This window comes from Acanthochromis polyacanthus, chromosome 17 (genome assembly GCF_021347895.1).
Source record: "Acanthochromis polyacanthus isolate Apoly-LR-REF ecotype Palm Island chromosome 17, KAUST_Apoly_ChrSc, whole genome shotgun sequence".
Classification (NCBI taxonomy): domain Eukaryota; kingdom Metazoa; phylum Chordata; class Actinopteri; family Pomacentridae; genus Acanthochromis; species Acanthochromis polyacanthus.
The window spans coordinates 16,994,356-17,009,375 of NC_067129.1; the positions used below are offsets into that span (position 1 = coordinate 16,994,356).

The window sequence follows — 15,020 nt, forward strand, 5'->3', positions numbered from 1 at the left end:
TTCAGATCACTCTGTGGTAATTACACTCACAGTTTTACACTCTGTCAGAGGGTGCAGAGAAAGAGGTAGAGTGGACTCACCCCACAGCTGTCTTCTTCATCTTGGCACACAGCAGCAGATCAGTGAAGAGGAACACGTGCCGTAGCTTCCTGGAGCTTTCAGACACCTCCACCAGAAATCCATCCTTCACCAGCTGACGGGCCTAAAAAAAAGCGAAAACGCAATGCTGGTAAATCTGACTCCAGACAGGTCCAGGTGTTGAAATTTGGCAGCCACAAGAGAAAAGAATGAGAAAAAAGAACCTTGTCTTCTAGGAGATCAATGCTTTGTCTGTTTAATGTATCAGGCTAGACACACCATACTCTGTTGAAATTCTGGATGCAAGGTTCTAGAAAAATGGTCATAATGCACCGACTTCATTCTTTGCTAGTTTTGCTCCTTTTTTTAAAATCTAAAAACCATTCTCCTGATCTTGTTTAAACATCTGATTCCGCACCTGTATTCCTAAAAATAACATACTTGTTTTTTTTCCTTAAATATAATCCCTTCATGCATTAAAATAGCTTCATTGTACCTCTGCATTTTTGTCTCCTTTACTATGCACAGATCCTGAATATGCAAATTATTCCAAACCTCTTTCTGTGCCCACCCTTCAAACGCTGCAAAACTACTCAACAAAATACAACGGCAAGTTGGAATATTGGTTTCTGCAGAAGAGCAATGACACAGAAAGCCCCGCCCTAAAAGTTCACAGGATTGGTTCTTTAGGTTTGCTACATAAGAAACTCTGGAAGTCTGAATCAGTGCAGTTCCAAGGTTGAAACACTCCACCGGTATACTGGTGCTGACTGCTAATTTTACTCATAATGTGTCTTCTGGCATATAAAAACACCATATGGACATGTTAACAAGGTGGGAAAAAAAAGAAGAGGAGCTCTTTAAAGGCACTCTGGAGACATTCAGAACAATAGCAGTTACTTCTCATTCATGCCAGGCTCATTCGGCAAGCCTTTTTGCTCAGTTTCTGTTTATTCTATTCCATTATACTCTTTTTTTGCTAATATCTCCACTGACTGTAGAGTGATGCAAAAGCTGGGTGAATTCCGATATGATAAAATGATCAATAATAAGATATGACATATCGAGCTTGAAATGGTATAAACAGGAATGAGACAATATTTTGGGGCATAACACATTAGCCTCAATGATGCTGAAACATAGTTGATACTAATGTGGGTTTGGGATGTGTTATTTTACAGTTTTGTTAACGCCAAAGGCATGTAAGAGAAAGTATATTTGGAATTCATTTTCATGTCCATTTAGAACAAACAACTACACCAAATCTGACTTGAAAAGATAAGATTCCAGGTTGCTTGCACTTGATTTAAAAAAAAAACAAACTGATCTGAATCACATATGAGCAAATAAATCCGATTTAGGCCACTTGTTCCAGCAGTGTGAACCCAGTCACTGTCCTGTTCCAGGTAAAGTCAGGAAACAATGGGCAGAGGACAAGAATATGTGAAGAGAATTTAGCTCAGACAAAGGGAGCACAGCCATTAACGCTGGCTACCTTCCTATATCCTGAGTTTTTTCCTTTATTCAGAGTCCTTGCACCCAACGGCATCTAACTTCAAAGTCAAAGTGAATTATCAATTCATTAGGCTTGACTTTTTGCTGTGGCCAGCAAAACAGGAAAGTTCAGAGAGCACTGGGTAAGGACAACAAAGAATACAAGTCTAGTGCTATTATATTCATCGCAGTATTTCACTCATATTTGAAGAATTCTAGTACACTTTAATTGCACACAAGCGATCACACCCAGACACACCTCTCCTTTGGGTGTAGTAACAGCAGTCCTGCGAGGGTCAATCTCTTCATTGATGGAGGAGAGGAAGTTCTGAGATATTCGCAGAGCATCCTGCAGGAGGGGGAAGTCCGGGTGATCCTTAGGAGTGTGTTTCAGCAAGTCCTGTGAAAGCACAATTATTAATACAATCATCTGAAAAAGTCTCTACCATGAAAGTAATTTCACCTTATTCTATTTATCACTGGGATTCAATTCTCACTTTCTAACAACAATCCATCCAAGCAGAACCAGAGTTTCTGATGTAATTACATCTTCTTATTAGAGACATAATTGCACTGCACAAACACTGCTTTCTTATCGAACAGTGAAGTAATCTCAGAAAATCTCATTTCCTTGTTTTTGTTGAAGTTGCTGTTATCAGTATAGCAGGGTGATGAACAGGGCGGCTGACAACAGTCTTCTCTCCAAAATTAATACCACCAATTTCCTTTGTTTAGACAGGAACATGACCGTTGTTGAAAGATGCACACACAAGCCTTGGATGCACACAGCATGGTGTTCTTCTGACAGATTTATGCAAACTTATTCAAGCAACACACTCCCATAGCCTAACTAGACACATCTCCTGTCTCTGTCTGCTTGACTGGCAGTTTCTACTTTATTATTACTCATCCAAAGAGGTTCTGCAAGCTTCTTTAGGCTGGGAAGACACTGTGGTAAACAATGGAAAACAAGCCCTGACTTTTCACCATCTGTCCTCATATGTGGAGCATCTAACAAAGAAACACTAACATATACACGACTCGTCAAAGGTTTGGGGTCACCATGGCAATTTCATGTTTTCCATGAAAGCTCACACTTTTATTCATGTGCTAACATAATTGCACAAAGGTTTTCTAATCATCAATTAGCCTTTCAACATGATTAGCTAACTAAATGCAGCATTAGAACACAGGAGTGATGGTTGCTGGAAATCGACTTCTGTACCCCTATGGAGATATTTCATTAAAAATCAGCTGTCCAGCTAGAATAGTCATTTACCACATTAACAATGTCTAGAATGTATTTCTGATTAATTTAATGTTATCTTCAGTGAAAATAAATGTTTTTTTTCCCCAGAAATAAAGACATTTCTACGTGACCTCAAACTTTTGAACGGCAGTGTAGAAGCAAGTCAAACTTCTGCTCTCCAGTAAAGGACTGACAGTGCAATTTGCTCACTGATATGTGGTGCCATCAGAAAAGTTCTGGGATTTCTGTAGGAAAAATGGTGGTGCATGTGTAACATATGTAATCGCAAAGGATGTTCTGCATCCTTGAGTATGCAAGAAATTGTTAAGGTTCACATGATGTAAATTTGTCGTCTGCCCAAGTGCAACTACCGTGAACCTGAGTGGTGACTATGTCATAAGGGCAGTAGGGGGCATGTATGACCCATAAGCACCAATCTACTATACGAGCATGGATTGGGGCCAGCCAGTAGGTAGTCTAATAACAACTACATGTCCATAGTGTACACAGCTGTCCATATACTCATTCACAAGGGAGTATCATTGAAACCACAACCGTCAAGAGACCATGTGACATCACACTATCAACCATGGGACCTGTATTATACTTGCTTTTGTGATATTTCCAATTCCAATACAAGGCCATTCCACCTTAAAATGCAACAAGGCATCACATTCTATCACTTGTGGCGAGAGGGGGTGCTTGACATGTCTACATGACAGGATTTCCAGGGGCCATTACACGCATTTGAAGAGCAGTGGGAGGTTTGTACCACCCCACAAGGAGACTACTTCAGCAGGAATATCAGACAAATTTAAATCAGATACACATTGGATTTTTATAGGCACAGTCTCAGAACCTTTTGATGGCACCTCATGTTTGCCCACATCTTGAGATGTCTCCAAAATGTCTTTCTTACATCTAAATTACCCTGTTTTTGTTATACTGATGAGCTAAAGCCATGTTAGAGTAAGCTGTGTACTCACATGAAGGACCAGGGTGCTTCTGGTAACACGGTCAATCGGCTTGTAAAGGAGAGCTGTGGGGGAGAAAAGAGGAGGGCTGTGAGTCAGTGTTTCTTACATACAAGGTAATAGAAGCACACAAAAGGTTACAGTTCCTCCGCAACAAGGACAAACACTCCCACTCAGCTCAGACACACTTCAGCATGGCACTTATTGTCTGACTGATGATGATTCTTAGGTTGAAATTCGGCCTAATGACAACAAGAATCCACACGGCTGAAGTGATTTGTAGCAAAACACACAGCTAATCCTGAACTCTGACCTCCCTACAGAGGAGATACTGAAAGTTACATTATAGTTATTTATACGTGTTTCTGTCTGTTTTGTTGTATAGATTGGAGAAAGGGTTAATGCAGCTTTTTCTTACTACACAATGGAGGGATGCGCACAAACGCACATCTGTACACAGCATGTAGTCCATCTGTGGGGCTGATTCTGCAGCCTTGTTCTGGTTCTGAAGTTTCACTGCATATTGAGGCTGCTATAAGGCAAACTCCTGCCTGCCTGATCACCGCACGTGGAGACAGTCTCTTTGAAAACACATGGATGCAAACACAAACAACACAGACGGATGGATGCATCTATAAAAAGTGAAATAAGACTGACACATGCCCACACGCCACCGTTCTTGCCTTTAAGCCTGCACCACCTCAGTTGGCTGGTTTCCCTAGGGACGGCTTTGGAGCCGAGCTAGTGCGAACAGCAGCAGCTGACATACATGACAGCTTTAGGTGAGAAACTCCCACAGATAGGGCAGAATGGAAGATGGAGAGAAAATGGGAAAAAAAATGAGCAGGGAGGCAGCAGGAAAGATGGCACATGTGAGAACTTCTAAGAAGAAGAAGCAAACATATATATAAGAACAGAAGAGAGAGGGAGGCTGAGGAAGACCTTTTCCTCTGAATTTCCTCTGTCAGACCTGGATCCCAGCAGTCATGTAATGAAATGCCAAAAATGTCCCAAGGTCTCAAAATAATAACGCCACTGATGTCATGCAGTACAAAAAAAATGCATAATAATGTTGCTGTGCAGATGTACTGAAAAAGAAAAGAAAGTAAGAGAAGGCAATAACTTTAAAACAACAATCCACAAGGACATAAACATTTGGCAGCCAGCTGACTATGTTCCACTCAGCGATCAAGCTAATCTCCATTTGTTATAGAGAAAACAGCAGATTTAAAGCAACTGATTTTTAAACCGAAGGGAAGAAAAGCTAGCCAAGTGAAACAGAGAGAAGTGATGTGCCTTCTGTATGCAGAGAAGGTCGTCCCAGACCTTCTCCGCTCCCAGAGAGAGAGAGAACAGATACACTTCCCCTTGAATGTTACACTTATCTGTTTAAACCATTCAAATGCTCCCTTCAGCTGTACAGTAGTCCAGACATGTTATCTCTCTCTTCTGCTTTCCCTCTATATTCTTACTTTTCTCCTTTCTCCTCCTTCAACTATACGAAGAAAAAAAGAGAGCAGAAATCTACAGGGAACTTGTTCAGTTCTACTGATGAGACTTGTCATATTAAACCTTATACACACTCTCTATACTTAAACATACACACACACATGCAGCTACTGTATAAGAACAAAGAGAATCTTCTAGAGGCCCTTGCTGATGCTCTTTCAAGTTTCTTCACCCCATCTGGTCATTAATAATGCGGCCCCCATCATTGGTCCTGGCTCAGTGAACCAATATTGCTCTCACCCGGAGGATTTACTACAGAACCTGCACTGACTGCAAGGACAGTGAACATCTAATTATGTGTGTGTGCAGGTTAGTATTCACCTCAAGTACAGGTGCTTCAGGGAAGATTAGGCGACTTTAGGTTACCTTGGATGCAACACAAGTACCAGATGTTTGCACAGTACGTGTCAGTACTTTAACTATCATTACGGTAGCTGCTAGACATGAATCAGTACATCAGCTGTATTGATTGTGCTCCATGTCTGAATTGCTAGATGCTCTGTGAGTCTGCAATTTGGCTCAGTGATACTCTGAGCTAAAAGCTAAGAATAGCATGTTCACAATGACAATGGCTGTATGCTGATGTTAAGCAGGTCTAATGAAAGCATGTAAGCATGCTAACATTTGCTGCACTAAGGACCATGACTGGAGTCAAGGAGGGGCTACAGTCACCACAGATTGAAATCTGGACACCCGTCAAAAGGCTACACATGTACTTATAGAACTAGAGCCATGTCCAGTAACTTCTATTCTTTCCACAGAACGTCGTTGCAGAATCACTCCTCTAAAGTCTATTGTTCCCACACGGAAGCATTGTAACTGCACAACCAGTTCCATTCACTCACACACAAAAGTGCTTAGAGTATAAAAATGTGTCTGCTTTTATATGTACATAAGCTCTATTGTGTATGTTTTTTTTTTTTATAAATGAAGACATTTCAAATTTAGCTGTGGATTTAGTTGAAGCTCTTGCACAGACTCAGACTAAAAAGTGTACACTTAAAAGTCTGGAAACCAATGGTACAAACTGTTAACAATAAAATATGAGTTCTCGTGTTTCTCACGCTTGTCATGCAGAGAAAAAAGAGAGGAAAAAAAACTTCAAGACATTGTGCTCCCCAGTAATGAATCATGGCCTCAGTCTAGCCACAGATATAAAATGATCTTGCTACGCCTCTGCAAAGGACATTAAGGTTTGGGCAATTTCCGCCCGAAATTTCTACTGAGATTTACAGAAAGTAAATTGAATGCTGTTCTTGAACTGTTTGGAGTACATGCATGGTTGGGGTCTCATTTGAAAGCTGACAACCTGAATTTTCACCCAGTGCAGTCAGAATTACTCTAGGTGCTACTGGCACAGAGTATTTCATGTTGGCACACACTGAATTAGGATGAATTTTTTTCTCGCCTACATTTTTTCCCTAATAAAACACCTGAAAATCAGTGTGGCAGCACTGTAAGAGCTTGAAAACACAATATTGCAAAAGCCTGGGGTCTTACATAGTTCAGGTCAAAATTTCAGAGCAATACTACAAGAAATGAGTGTTTCACACATGTATTTGTACTGATATGCTCCGCCCCTGTCAATGTTGGATACAGTCTTTATACACTGTGCACACTCTCTACAGAATGGTATAAATTCATTTTCACTTCATTTTCCACTTCATTTTCATTCCAAAAACTCATAAAGAACTCAAAAAATCACTTCAGATAGGCTTCAGTGTCGATCACACACACAGATTGAGAGGAATACAGAGAAACAGCAGGTGGAGCCCGGAGCTCACGAATGAAATATCATATAAAGCCGCTGGCAGAGGCGGGATTTATATTCAAGCCATTCAGCAAGCTCATTGGCTACCAGGCCTGTCAATCTAACGTTTCCTCCGGCGTGATTTGCTGAGAAACAAGTCAATCAAGTGATGTAATCGATATCTGTCAGACTCGGCCATGGTTGGCTATATCGCCGAAGTAGGCGGAAACGAGTCACCTGATTGGTTGAAGTCCGGTTTGAAGCGGTCGAGAAGCGTTCAGTATCCATTTTGAATCGCGAACAAAGAAAATAGGACCGTGTATGATAAAGTTATAATAGAAAGATGCAGTGAATATGAAACGCACAGCGCCACCACGCGCCGCGTGCACGCGCACGGAGCCGATCGTTTTCTGGATTTTTTACCTATTTCGAGACATGTTTTGGCCAAAGTATTATACTGGATTGTTTCCTCTGGATGGCTAAGCTTGGGTTCTGGCCGGTTTTTGTGGATTATCTTCTTTTATGACCAGAAACGAGCGTCCAAACTGCGTCGACAGGTGAGCTGTGCACGTTTACATGACTTGTTGTTTGTTGGATAAATGTGTTTATATTACCCGCTGTGGTAATCACATCTGAAAGTGGTTGATACCGGCGGATTCATGAGAATCTCAGCTTTCTATGTGTGTATAGTGTTTGTATAATCGTGTTTGCAGTGTCCTTCTATTTTAAAAAAAGCGTATACCGATAAAAAAACGGCCCGCCCGCGGGCCGGCGTACTTCAACGGGTTAAGGCTGATGATGTCATTGGTTTTGCAGGTATGTAGCCATATATATAACTTGAAAAATTCTGACCTAATGCTTCATCCACTGACAACCGTGAATGCATGTACAAAGTTCCAATGCACACCATCATGTTTTTTACTTTAACTTGCAGCTATTCCGTGTCTCATCTCTTTGTTGAGTTTAAAACAACCTGCCTACCCTAGCTTTAACTGTTTTGCACCTATGAATCAAGCTCAGAGGTGCAAACCTTTGTTCCTCATTCACATTTTGTTCTCTTTCGTTCATACAAAACATTTGAACTATACATTATACGGGAATAATCAGGTTACTTGCAAGCATCGTATCCTTCATATGATATTGTATTATTTTCCTGAATGTCACAGTGAATACATTGGTTGTCAGTATTGTCATTGTGTGGCTTCATGAGAATGAAAGCTGTATATTCCATTAATACTGTATGTTAAAGCTCCACTAGTGACAAGCGGAACTATGTTAAACTGCATCTTCTTCAAAAAAATTAAAAAACAATAAAAATCTGAATCCACTCAGTGTCTGTCCTCATGCAGGATAACTGAGTCATCACTTTTGGAGAATCCTAATTGAGTGCATTCTCCAAACAAGGACAGAATTTGAAAAGAGAAGTTCAAAGTCTAATCAAGAGTCTGGATGAGGGAGGATGCAAAGACACAAAGAGTGAGAGAATCAGATGCAGAGAGAAGGATTATTGGAAGTCGATGTCCTGTCACAGCGAGGTGCCTCTGGTCCTCTTCTCAAGGTCGCCTTGATGACTTGGCTGACGGACAGACGGTTCATCTTTGCTAACGAGGGGTACCACCATGAGGGCAAAGACTTTGAAAAGGCTCCATGCGTGCATTGCTTTAAGTCTACAGTTAGGACACGGAGACTGCCAGCTTTTAGCCCGCAGTATTTGGCAAGATGTTTGGTTACCAATGCCAGGCATGAGCCGTGAAGGAGGACGAGAAGGACAGAACAAGTTCGATAGTAGAGGAAAAATAAAAAAAGGCAGAATGACAGATAGGGATAGGGCATTTAAGGATTAAAGAAGAGAGAGAATCGGTAGCGATGCGGAGCGAAAGTCCCCATTTACATGTAAAACGCAATGTCAGATGCTTGTTAGATTTAGTACTCAAGTTTCCATTTGCATGCATTCATTAACAAGAGATGGGGAGATAAAACTGTGAGCTTTCCAATATGTAAACACGCCTGACAAACTGACTTATTTCAGTTAAGAAACAGCACATGTCAGTTCATCTGGCAGGGATCCAGGTAAATTATGTGGAAAGCAAGGAAATTAATGGCAGGTAGCATCATAAAAGAAAAACGGAGGAAGAGGAAGCGGTGGCTGCAGAGATGAGGTAGAGAAATCCCTCAACTGCACTGCCAGGTAATTAAGGAACTACAGGTATAATATAAGCAGTAATCAAACCAACTGCCTGGGGTGCTGACAAACCCTGATTGCTGAGGGAATATGAAACTATGTACTACTTAAATACCATGTAAACCTTTCCTAACGCAAACACATTTCATCCAGAATACTATACTGTACAGTCAGCAGGATAGATGAAAGTTAGAATGGAATTAAAACAACAAAGACGGGTTGAGTCCTTCTCATTTACGATGCATAAATTACCAGACACTTCACAGGTACATGCTGACACACGTGAACACTCACCGAACCTCTCAGCCTGACAAAGACACACCGTTTACTCATTACATGTGTTCATCGTTGCCTGATTTGGACAGTCCAAAATATTTTTCTGCTTTCCTCTCAACATGAGGAGGTTTAGCTGAACAGAATCCCCAAAATCAACTTAAGTTAGCCAGGCACCAGCAGAGTGCAGGCATGTACCAGCTCAAGAGCACACAGTGCCGATCCTCTGGTGGTAAGTATTCACTATGAGGAGCGGCCTGGGGCCAGCAGTCCTTATGCTGACTAAACGGCAGCAGAAACGTGCCCTGCTTTTAAACAAACGCACACATGGAAGACGCTGCATGGCAACAGACAGTTGTGTCCCACCAAATTCCACAAGATCGTCACTCAGCAACAACACAAAAAAAACTAATTTCATCACCTCATTACGTGGTCTACAGCACAAAAGTGTACAAACAAAGGTCTGACATCACCAGCAAGCAGACACTATTTCTAAATCATGATCATAAAGGTCCAGATATCAATCTGACAGCTCATTAATAACTGTCCCAACTTCACCGCAAACACAGTATCTGCGGTAAAATCAAAGACGTAGATATCCTGGCTCACAGAGGAAAAAAGGCACGAAAAACAACGATCCAAGTTGTCTACATCAAACAGCGGCAGCTCACATCATGCAGACGTTACCGTATGTGCAGTTACAACACAGTCTGAGGACCAGAAGCACCTCCATATCCCTCTTCTCCTCTCCTGACTCCGCTCTCCTGCTCACTGCCTCCTTCTTTCTCAGGCATAGACAGTGAGCGAGAGAGAGAGAGAGAGAGAGAGCGAGAGAGAGAGTGAGAAACAGATGGAACCAGCTCGAGAGTGTCTGAGAGAGAGAGCAGCTCACACATGCACCCGTTTGCCTCCCGAAGCCCACCACTGCATACACAAGTAGAAGGCTAGGACTGGATTCTTAAAGCAGCAAGACATACACTCACACACAGACACGTACACGCAAAGACACACATGTTCACACACACTCACAAACATGAAAACTTACCCTCCATGGAAGTACTTGTGGTACATTCTTTGGAGTCTTTAGGACCTTTTACTTTGAGGTTCTGAAAGAGACAGACAGGACTGATCAATTTAATTAATTACACACACACACACAAACACACACACGCTGTTTGGTGCTTGCTTGGCTGAGCCTGATTGAACTAATGAAGAAGTATAGGATCACTGCAGCAGACTGAGACAGCTAAAGGAGGCTGGACGATGCAACCTTTATAAGTTTGCCTCTCGGAAAATTCCACCACCAGCACGAAGATGAAAGAATATTACAAGATACTAAATAAACCCTAAAATTTGAGCTTCACTTGTATACTTGAAGAAAAATCTGTGTAAAACATAACAGGAAATGGAGAGTTTTACATTTATAATGAAAGGTGACTAGTTTAAAACCTCATGTGTGCCTTCCTCTATTAAAATGCTAAACAGAGAAGGTCATAGTTTGAGTCCTGAAAGGAACTTAGATGGAAAGCTGTGGGCAATGTTGCTAGTCAGGCAATAAGTTGCTTTCAGTCGTGCAATTTGTCATAACTCATGTTATATGGCGAAGCTGTACGATATTAATTTGCCCAGTATGTTGCCAACTAGAATATGTTGTGTTAAAGTTTTTTCTAAAGGCACTTAAATGTGTGTACATACACTACTGTTCAAAAGTTTGAGGTCACTTACAAATTTACTTATTTTTGAAAGAAATGCATTTTTTTTCAATGACAATAACATTAAATTAATCAGAATCACAGTGTAGACATTGTTAAGGTGGTAAATAACTATTCTAGCTGGAAACGACTGATTTTTCACGGAATACCTACATAGGGATCCGAATATTCGGATCTTACAATAAATATTCGGACACCACCATAATGACTGAATATTTGGATATCCGGATATTCGGGTCCAGCCCAAGTATTTTTGTTGTGGGTGCCTTGAGAAACAGAGAACACTTAAATTATCCTCTGTGCAAATTTTGGTTGTGCAACCTCGAACAAAACAGGCATCAAAATAAAGGCAATAAGAATGTGTTTGACATCATTAGTCACTTCTGTCACAGACAGACTGGCAGTTAATTAACATTTATAACACCTTCATGGCAATCAGGAAGATTGTATCACCCGAGAACAACCCTCCTTCACATCATTTCTACACCCTAAAAATATTCACCATGCTGCAACTATATGTTTTACAGTTAACCTACAGTGGTCCAGAGCTTCTACTGGGAATGGCACTGCTCATCTTTTCAGCAGTACATTAATAAGCTTACAGATGCTAACTCAAGCATATTTTAACAGAAATAACTCTGTGTTGTCCCAGCGTTCCTCAAAATAAGACCACATTTCCCACAAACACTGCACTCACTGCAGCTTCCTGTCAAAAAGAGGATGTTTCGATTTGTCTTGCTTCTCCTCTCTGTTGCTCTACATTTGTTTTTTATTCTCTGTTTTGAAGAGGATTAACAATGATGGTTAAAGACACTTGAAACAAATGAGGTTTAGTGTCTAATGCACTTATGAAAATGTCAGATTTAACATGTTATACAGCAACACACAGCACGGAATCTAATGAATACTGCTTATGCTCACATTTTTTTCTATTGTTTCTTGAGCCTCTGTATCATGGAGAATGAATTTACCTCAGATATCTTCTGGAACTGGATGTTGGCTTGGCTGCATTTCTCTGCCGTCTCCAGCGCCACTTTGTAGTTGTCCACAAAAGCCTTGTAAACTCCCAACTGGCTGGCCTGAAGACAGAATAAAAGACATTAAGGTAACAAGACAGACAAAAAGGTACATTGCCCAACCAGAAAAGAAAGTTGCACACTCTAATATTTCATTGGACCTCCTTTAGCTCTGAGAAAGACATACATTCGCTGTGACATCATTTCGATAAGCTTCTGCAATGTCACAGCATATCTGTCCAGAGCTACATTCATTTCCTACCAAGATCTTACATTGATGATGGGAGAGTCGGAGAAAGTTTTCATCACATCCCAGTGATTCTCAATGGGGCAGAGATCTGGAATCTGTGGAGGCCAATCCACGTGTGAAAATGACGTCTCATGCTTCCTGAACTGATCAGTCACAATGTGAGCTCCATGAATCCTGGCATCGTCATCTTGGAACATGTCCATGCCATCAGGGAAGAAAAACTCCACTGATGGAAACACCTGGTCATTCAGTATATTCAGGTAGTCAGCTGACCTCATTCTTTGGGAAGTTAACGTTGCTGAACATGACCAACCCCAGATCATAACCCTAACCCCCACAGGGTGGTAGGCACTAGCCATGATGAGTACCATCACTTTATCTGCCTCTCTTCTTACCCTGATGCCCCCATCACTTTGGAACAGGGTAAATCTGGACTCATCAGACAACATGACCTTCTTTCATTGCTCCAGAATCGAATCTTTATGTTACCAAGCAAACTGAAGTCTTTTTTTCTGATTAGTCTCACTGATCTGTCGTTTTCTTGGAGCTACACAGCTGTTTAGTCCCAATCCTTTGAGATATTGTCACATGGTGCGTGTGGAAATGCTCTTACTTCTACTATTAAACATAGCCGTGAGTTCTACTGTCGATTTCCTACGATCATCTAAGAGTTTGTTCCGACCACATTTCTTCCTTGGAGATGATGGTTCACCACTATCCTTCAGGTTCTGATAATGCGTTGGAGAGTTCCTAACCTCAGAAATCTCAGTTGTTTTCTTTGCTTAATGCAGGCCAATAATTTCACCCTTCTGAAACAGATTAACATCCTTTCCATGACCAAAGGATGTGTATTCTGACGTGGCTGTTTAAGAAATGAGAAGCTCGTCACCGCATCAGCTAGGGTTAAAAAAGTTGCTACAGCTGAATCATATTCATCTCTGCAGTAATTATCCAATGGAAGGCTCTTACCTATTTGCTTAGTTAAATCAAGGCAGTGACTTTTTTTTGGACAGGCAGTGTATAAAGGTAATAGAACCTATAATAGGGGTCCGATTAAAACTGAATAGGGCAAATAAACACTGGAGACCCAGTGACCAGCTGGTGTACTGCCTAATACATGTACTATTAGAACACAAGTATATGTTTGGTAGTATATTTAAATACCATGCAGTAAGTGCACCTTGCATTCACCTTCAGTTATTGCTTACATACTTATTCTTGTCACACAATTTAATTAAAAATCATATACAGCTCTGGCAGATAAATTAATTTCAATTCTCATCAGAATCTTGCCTGAAGTGGAGGCTTGAAAACACACACACACACACACACACAATCTAATCACATTCCCATAATGCTACTCCACTGGTGGCTCGGTGCAGTCCTCCTGATTAAAATAGAGTGAGTCTCATTCCCTTTCCTCTTCCCTTTCATTAACAGCCCCTCTCTGCAGCACTGTACTGTATGTGCATTGTAACACAAGCTGCAGACCAGCAGTGCATGAATATGCACCCTGCTACAGCAATGCTTGAATGCTTAGGCTGAAGAGCTGACTGCATCCTATTAAAGCAATGAGATTGGATTCAGCTGAATAGAGTGAATGAGGAGCTTGTTACTTTTGTCCTTAAACTCCTATTTTCATTTCCTCTCCTTCCACTTCCCCTCCGAGTGTGAAGTGGAAAGTTGGGCTCAAGAGAGAGCAGGCATGAGGCAATCATCCGGCCTCGTGTGTCATTTAAAAGACCTTGTAAATCAATATATTCTCAGGTAAGAGTAGATGATGGAGAGCATAAAACAAAAAGTCATTTTATGATGTCATTTTTGGCACAGGCAGAAACGGAACATAATGACTCAAACAGACTAGAGGTCAGTCAGACAAGTGTGACCGTTTGTACGACATCTCATCGTAATTGGAAGAGACTTCACTATATTAAATCTCAACTTTGAAAGGAAGGAGAAATTGCCATGTGTGATCACTGAATTTCTAAGGATAGAGATTTGGCAGCTCGGCTGTAAAGTGCAAACCAAGCAGAATGACGACACGATACCGCATCAGTTCAACATGTTGCTTAGACACACAGTGACTGATATGAGCTACGTGACTTCAAGCAACTCTCCAAACAAAGTGCCTACACTTCAAACCTCAACATCACAGGTCAGAGTGGCAGGTGGCAGCTTGTGTTTGAGAGGAGAGGTTAGAAGCAGAGACTGGATGAAGCAAAAAAACATAAAAACCTAGAAATAGCCACTTTCTAGCTGACAGAGATGCCTGCAGAGAGTTTAAACGCTCACTGACGTGTTGGACAGCAGAGGGCTGCAATTCAAACCATTTCTCACAGTTTATTTTGCATACAGCTCTGAGTGAAGCATAAAACACACTGTCTGAGCTCTGTTTTAAATTTACTTAAAAGGATGCCCCTCGCTTTTAAAGAACAGTTTATATGATTATGATGGGCTAAAAACGACAAAGTCAAACACAGCAATAAATCTTTAGAGACTAGTGATAGGAAAACTAAACTGAGTTTAGCCAAGG

At 41.1% G+C, this 15,020-nt stretch overlaps 1 protein-coding gene across 4 annotated transcripts in view; it reads right to left on the bottom strand.

Annotated features, from left to right (window-relative positions):
* abr (ABR activator of RhoGEF and GTPase) overlaps positions 1–15,020 on the bottom strand; it is a 169,182-nt gene that overhangs the window by 70,264 nt on the left and 83,898 nt on the right. For 3 of the 4 annotated variants that reach the window (XM_022194926.2, XM_022194927.2, XM_022194928.2), the window contains 5 exons: positions 12,193–12,300; positions 10,555–10,615; positions 3,808–3,860; positions 1,832–1,972; positions 81–202 (listed from right to left, as the gene is read on the bottom strand). In XM_022194926.2, the coding sequence (XP_022050618.1) occupies positions 81–202; positions 1,832–1,972; positions 3,808–3,860; positions 10,555–10,615; positions 12,193–12,300 (485 nt within the window). Of the gene's footprint in view, positions 1–80; positions 203–1,831; positions 1,973–3,807; positions 3,861–10,196; positions 10,286–10,554; positions 10,616–12,192; positions 12,301–15,020 lie in introns of those variants that run through there. The other variant, XM_022194929.2, reaches the window with a different exon arrangement.